The 6,262-nt window shown below is 36.5% G+C and overlaps 1 protein-coding gene across 3 annotated transcripts; it reads right to left on the reverse strand.

The window, feature by feature from the left end:
- Window positions 1-66: 66 nt before the first annotated feature.
- On the reverse strand, window positions 67-5,406 carry dusp26 (dual specificity phosphatase 26). Of its 3 annotated transcripts, XM_019360740.2 has the most exons (6): window positions 5,392-5,406; window positions 4,790-4,851; window positions 4,127-4,309; window positions 3,654-3,837; window positions 3,044-3,255; window positions 67-307 (listed from the first exon to the last, which is right to left on the reverse strand). In XM_019360740.2, exons 4-6 carry the CDS (start codon window positions 3,830-3,832, stop codon window positions 102-104), a joined length of 597 nt encoding a protein of 198 aa, XP_019216285.1. In that variant the 5' UTR covers window positions 3,833-3,837; window positions 4,127-4,309; window positions 4,790-4,851; window positions 5,392-5,406; the 3' UTR covers window positions 67-101. The 3 variants fall into 3 exon arrangements, with proteins under 3 accessions (XP_019216285.1, XP_003439679.1, XP_025764452.1); XM_003439631.4 differs by lacking the exon at window positions 5,392-5,406 and having other exon boundaries at window positions 4,790-4,877; XM_025908667.1 differs by lacking the exons at window positions 4,790-4,851; window positions 5,392-5,406 and having other exon boundaries at window positions 3,654-3,866; window positions 4,127-4,603.
- Window positions 5,407-6,262: the final 856 nt, after the last annotated feature.

Here is a 6,262-nt window from a genome sequence, read left to right on the forward strand (position 1 = left end):
TGTCAGAAATTCACAGGTTGCTCCTAGTTTGGTCCCAGAATATCTCCCAGTGTAATGGGCTGCTACCTCAGGTGGAATGTGTCTTGAGAGTATTTTCAGCTCTACGGCGATGTTTTTCGGCTCTCTCTCAGGATGCTGTCCAGGCCATTCAGCTGGCGGAGGAAACCTCGGTTAGGGATGACACCTCTGTGGTCTTTTACTGTCTTGATGGCCTCCACAAGCGTCAGATTTTGTCTGATCATCAAGTAGGCTAGCACCAGAGTAGCTGAGCGGCTCACTCCCACAGTACAGTGGACCAGAACCTTACCTGCACATACCAAAAAACATAATCACAAGTCCACGCAAATTCAACAACCTGCATAGAACTCAGTAGCCATGCACACAAAGAACCCAGCACATACACAAAACTGTCTGCTTTGTATCCACTGTGGCAGAAACATCAGCGCTGTTTTAAAATTTATTTTTTTACTATTTGAAAAATGAAGTTTGTCAACAGTTATTGTTTGCTGTGTAGCAGTGGAAATACCAACAACTGTCACTAGATTACATGAATCTTTAAAACTGGAGGATTCTAAGGCGAGCTCTGAAGCCTCAGCACTCCTGTTCCATTAGTCTTGTACAATATCAATATCTTGTACAAACAAACAAACATAATGAGGCTCAGGAAAGTAAGTGTGCATTGTGATCCAGCAATTACAACTTTGGCCAAAATACAGACATTTAATTCGCCAATAAAAAGCTGCTCAGCCTTCAGCAACACATGTAACTGCACGTATCATGACTAGATGAGTTTCAGATTTTGCACTTTTTTCTGTATTAGAGTGAAGCCAGTGATAAATCAATACATCCACCCGTGTACAGTAGAAATTACAGCTATAGTTTAACTGGGAAACTTAATTCAAACTATAAACAGGCAAAATAAATAATAAATTATGGTGTGTTTTAGCTACAGTGAATTTGTTCCAGCTCAGGTGGAGACTTTAATGAGTAAATAATTTTATAGAGATTCAAGTAGATTTTTATTGCAGCACATTTATACTTTTATTTCAGTAAAATGTTATTTTTACAGAATATACATATGCTATTGTTTTACTTTTATATAAGTAGCGGATTTAGGACACTTCTTCCACAGCTGTAAAATGCTGATAATCAGCGTTTGATCAGAGCATTTGTTCACTGTTTATTGAAACAGTGAAGAATACTTTTAGTAGTAACCACAGATCTAAGTACCACTAGATTTACATAAGGTGATTTACACAAAATGATAGCAACAACTTGAACCATTCAGATAAGACAAATGAGCGACTTATTGTTGTCAGATATTGTAAAAAGACAGTCTGTCCTATACTCCTCTCTGTCCACTGCTCAGCGGACCTGTAACTCTATCTAGATGACCTATAATAGTGGAACCTGAATCCACAGTGAGTGGAACTCTGCAGCCAGAGGTGTACAGCTGTGTTTCACTGAGTGACCATTTGGCAGCAACATAAACACTGGAGAGGCTTCCAAATTTAGTTTCCAAATTGTACACAAATACGGTTCAAAACAGTGCTGATCATGGCGCCACCTTGCTTTAATGCAGTAACCTGAAATGTCCATTAAAAGTGACCAATCATATTAGAACCCCTCTTCTTTTGGGCTCCACCTCCAAACAGTCAAAATTCAGTTCATTTGCAGGAGCAAGAGTCAGCTTCAAGAGCAAAAAGTTAACAGTGAGAATGTGAATCAAAGTTCTGCACACACAGGTTGTTGAATTTATGCAGAGGAATTTAATTCTAGATTACGTTTTTTCTTGCGTGGAACTTTTGACATAAATAATTCAATAAAATTACAAAATGTTAGGTCAAAATGTTTTGCTTCAAATAGTCGGTTTGTTCTTCAATTGGAATTCCCACTCAGTCTTTTATGTATAAATAGCAGAGATGTCAAATGTAGCAATTTCTGGCTCCAAAAACAACATGCCAGTGGCCACAAAACTAACATTATGTCAGATTCCATAAATCGATGGATGATGTCACAAACCTTCATTTTTATACAGTCTGCAAAAGAGACATACAGAACCAGAGTGTGAGCTTGTGGATGTTTGTTTGTATTACAATCTTCAGCGTGGTTTTAGGATAGCTGTGCCCCTGATCAATGCTATTAAACACTAATGGTTGCTCCCCTCATCCCAGTGCAAATTACTAGGATAAATTGATGATTTACAAAAGACTATTAGCTCCCCTAAAATATTTATACATATTTTATATAAATGTTAATAGTTTCATGTAATCAGTGTAAAGCAATATACTAAATATTTCTTAATACTTTAAAGAAAAAGCTAAATGACCAGTAAAGACAAAGACTGTGCCCCCCAAATTCCTCTTTTTTTTCTTCACTACATTAGTCCTTTGCATCATTATTTAGACCTGTTGAGCCACACAAGTCTAACTATAGAACACAACATTTAAGGGTTTTTGAAGAAGCAACAGCATGTAGTGGAAAAATTTATAAAGTAAAAACAGGGTAATTCAAATACAAATGGATGAATCTGCTAATGCAAGATTAGATTAAGATTTGCCAGTAGTTATATAAGACCTTTCATAGATCAAAAAGAGATTCATTTAAAATGTATAAAATACTACAGTCTGAAAATTTCTTATTTCTTAGGTCAAAGAACAAATTTATTTGTTTACTCTAGTATTGTAATAACTCATTTTTACTTAAAAGGACTTTACTCAATATCTATTCATGAGGCCATCAGGGTGATATGGGGTTCAGTCTTGCCCCGGGATCCTTTTTTGATATGCAGAACACAGAGCTTCTAACTGCTAGATGACCTGCTATTTGAAGTGATGATTTTCCCTCATGTTATCAATTAATAATTCATTTTTATAGGCATCTTTCAAAAGAATCAAAGATACCTTGTAAGCACAGCATGCAAAAAATAACAATTGGAAGAGCGCATAGATTTAAAATTCAATAGATCATAAAATTAAAATCAAACACAGTAGAACAGAGAATCTACCCACACAGACCCCCACACGCCCAGTCTCAGACTAACCTCCGCTGGTGAGGGCTTTGTGAATGAACTCAGAAGCAGGATAGAAGTTTACACTCATGTCAAAAGTTGGTGAGTCATGAGCCTCAATGCCATGATAGGTGATGTTCATCCCAGCGTAATATTCGGCTCCCCCGCGCCACTTCGTCTGTGCGCAGTTGAGGATATGTGTAATGCCAAGTTTGGCCAATTCTCGACGATCTGATGCAATGTCCCTGCAGAAGAGAGAAGGTATTTCCAGCTCTAGCAGTTAAACTGTTTTCACTTGACTACATAACTTGTATGATTTATGCTGACATGTAACTCTTATGTGACTCCTAAGCTTATGAATGAGACATAAACAGATACTGGTGGGTGATGAAGCTAGATATAGATTTTAGATAAAGACGTTTGCTTTAGACTAAACAGCTTTCAGCTTATATGAACATTTACTTCATTAAAATTAGTACTCATTGGGTGCTCATTACTCACTCGTAATAAGTAATGGGTATTTTTATTTCTAAGTAATACTTTACTAAGAAATGAATACGTTAAGTATTCATTCACTGTTATTAAGACACTCTTACTGAGTATTTACTTCTTCTGCCACCGCTCAGAGGTTAGAAAAACTCACTGGTCTCCAATATAGAGTCGTGGCCACACTTCGTCTGCATGGTTGCAGGCCGTTTTGCCCGTGTAAAGGAGCCTCTCTAGCTCGGAGACAGTCAGGATCGGGGAGGAACGTTCAGAGTCTTTTCGGCTCGGAGACCTGGAGCTGCTCCGGGACCGAGAGAACCGAGACATGAACGCCATTAAATCTGCGAAAACAGAGATGAAAAGGACGGGTCTTTTTATGATTATTATCAAAGAAATTCACACACGCGCGCGTTCAGAATAAAACGAATAAAATTAAAATGTAAACTGATTGTGGGTTGTAATTATTACGTTTGTTATTTGAATATGACATTTTAAATAACAAATTTACCTATAGCTTTTTGTAAATAATTCGTAGCATGTTAGTATACAATTGCGCATACAAACAAAAGCATGCAGGTCATGAATTGTAGGTGTTTTTTTTAAAAACGCGAATACCATATTTATATTTACCTGTGTTGTTTTATTCCGTGTCTCAGTTATGTAGGGCTAGGTGCTCTGCGGCCATGTTGACTAATTTATTTGTTATGGGAGGATAACTGTGTAGACGAGACAGCTGCTACTGCATTCAGTGGGCATCTTCACCGTCTTCTCAACAAGTCTTCATTGAAGTGCGTGACTCCGAGGACATAGCTCCTGTTTTAAAGCGAAATTTAACGACATTTAAAAAAATGTGAGCTTACACAGTACAAAGAGCTTCTCCAGTTCTTCTATGTGGCATTTTATTGTCGGTTGTGTTGAAATAAGCGACTTTCAGCTGCTCCTGTAGTCATATTGGTCACAAGGGGTCGCCACAGCGAGTAAGTCTGCATATTTGATTTGGAAAATTTCTATGCCGACTTCTTGTGACCATTGTGACTAAAGGAAGCAGCTGAAGGTAGTTTATTTCCCGACGCAACCCGAAAAGGGTTTGTGAGCACTCCTGGGAACGAAGAGGGATCTTTCAGTTTCTATGCAAATGTTGCTATTGCTAGCTGAAATTATGGCTTTAATGGTATTATTTATCGTTAATGGTCGTCTGTATTTTAGTCTTTGTGGTATTTGCTACCATCTGCTGGTCAAATGGGGGTAAAGCATTAAAAATGTCAAGGTAGGAAAAATGAATAGCAGTCTTACCACAAGGTCCATCTGCTCTGGAACTTTCCATCACATCACTGGAGTAGTGCAGTGTTGTTCTCCTTGTATAAAGAGTGATGGAAAATTCCGTCTTAAAACTGATTACGTTTTTGTTTTTCTTTAGGAAGACCCATGTGCAGAAAATAATATCTGGTATGAATTACAAAAATACAATTAATAAAATTAGTTTTAAATCTGATTTAACTGCCTTAATAAATCATTTAAAATATAATAAAGAAACGCTAACCCTACTGAAAAAAATTTAACCATAGAAAATCTAAATTTGGGCTTACTACAGAAAAAAAAAATGGGGAAAATGAAAATTTATTAGGAATGATTGTGTGAATTTGTACTATTTCTTTCCAGTATCAGACAATAACAACATAAATAACATTATCAGAAGCCTGTATTATGAAGCAATATTTTGGTCTTAGTGAGGTTAGTTTTCGTTATTAAGGTTGTTGCTTGCCAGCGTACATCACTATGGTAACTTACGGTAGAGTATATAGAAAAGTATATAAACCTGAAAATAGTATTACTAGTCATAAACAATATTGAGTTGAAATTTAACATAAAGAAATTAATATATTCAGATCATATACCTATCTCATCCAATCTGTAGCATCGTCTTCTGCAACACCAACCAACTAAAGGTCCTTCATGAAATCCTTTATGGTTTTACTTTTTTCCTCCTGCCTGAGCATCTGTTGTCCAGAACGCTGTCTTTCCGCTGCACATGCTCAAACCATCTAAGTCTTGTTTCCCTAACTTTATGTCCATGTGACTCAACCTGTCACTCTGTCACTCCATTCCTGTCCCTCCTCACTCCCATAAAAAATCTAAACATCCTTAAGGTTTTCATAGCTCGCCCTCCTGTCTTTTTTAGCGTCACCATCTTCAAACCACACATAATAGTAGACGCCACTTCCATGTCATAAACTTTTCCTTTCACTCTTGCTGCTGTCCTTCTCTGACAAATCAACCCTGATACTCAGGCGTCACCCTGACTGTTGTTTTAGATTGTTGATCCCCAGGTGTTTAAACTCCAGAGACAAAATCTATAAAAAAAGTAGAATTGTTTCAGAAAGTTATTTCTTAGATTAAAGAAATATATTATATTGTACTTTACTAACTTTATGTTTAAAAACATAAGGTAATAACATATTTATTATTTTAAATTCAAAGCAATTCCCGGTTATTGTTCTCAAAGAGGATTTGCATGATACAGGGGCCACTGGCCACAGGATGAATTAATTGTACATACAGAATAAAAAAGTGCAAAACAACAGTATCCATAAAAACAAACAGAAATGTTGAAAACGTGGGTAAACGGAAAAAAAAAACACCAGGGAGAAGCAAAAAAGGAAAAACATTTTTTTAAAAATTGGAATGGTGGGATAATCATATAGTGTTAGTACACTTTTTAAAAAATATATATAACCTTGGTTATGTATTTGAAATATGCTTCAGTTT

Source organism: Oreochromis niloticus, linkage group LG7 (assembly GCF_001858045.2).
Source record: "Oreochromis niloticus isolate F11D_XX linkage group LG7, O_niloticus_UMD_NMBU, whole genome shotgun sequence".
Classification (NCBI taxonomy): Eukaryota; Metazoa; Chordata; class Actinopteri; order Cichliformes; family Cichlidae; genus Oreochromis; species Oreochromis niloticus.

What these genes read in the sequence shown, in the direction of transcription:
- dusp26 (XM_019360740.2), bottom strand. Translation starts at nt 3,832, where the DNA reads ATGGCGTTCATGTCTCGGTTCTCTCGGTCCCGGAGCAGCTCCAGGTCT. An exon ending in CGACTCTATATTGGAGACCA is followed by an intron (nt 3,256 to 3,653) that starts GTGAGTTTTTCT and finishes TCTCTTCTGCAG; the next exon opens with GGACATTGCATCAGATCGTC. An exon ending in CAAAGCCCTCACCAGCGGAG is followed by an intron (nt 308 to 3,043) that starts GTTAGTCTGAGA and finishes TGGTATGTGCAG; the next exon opens with GTAAGGTTCTGGTCCACTGT.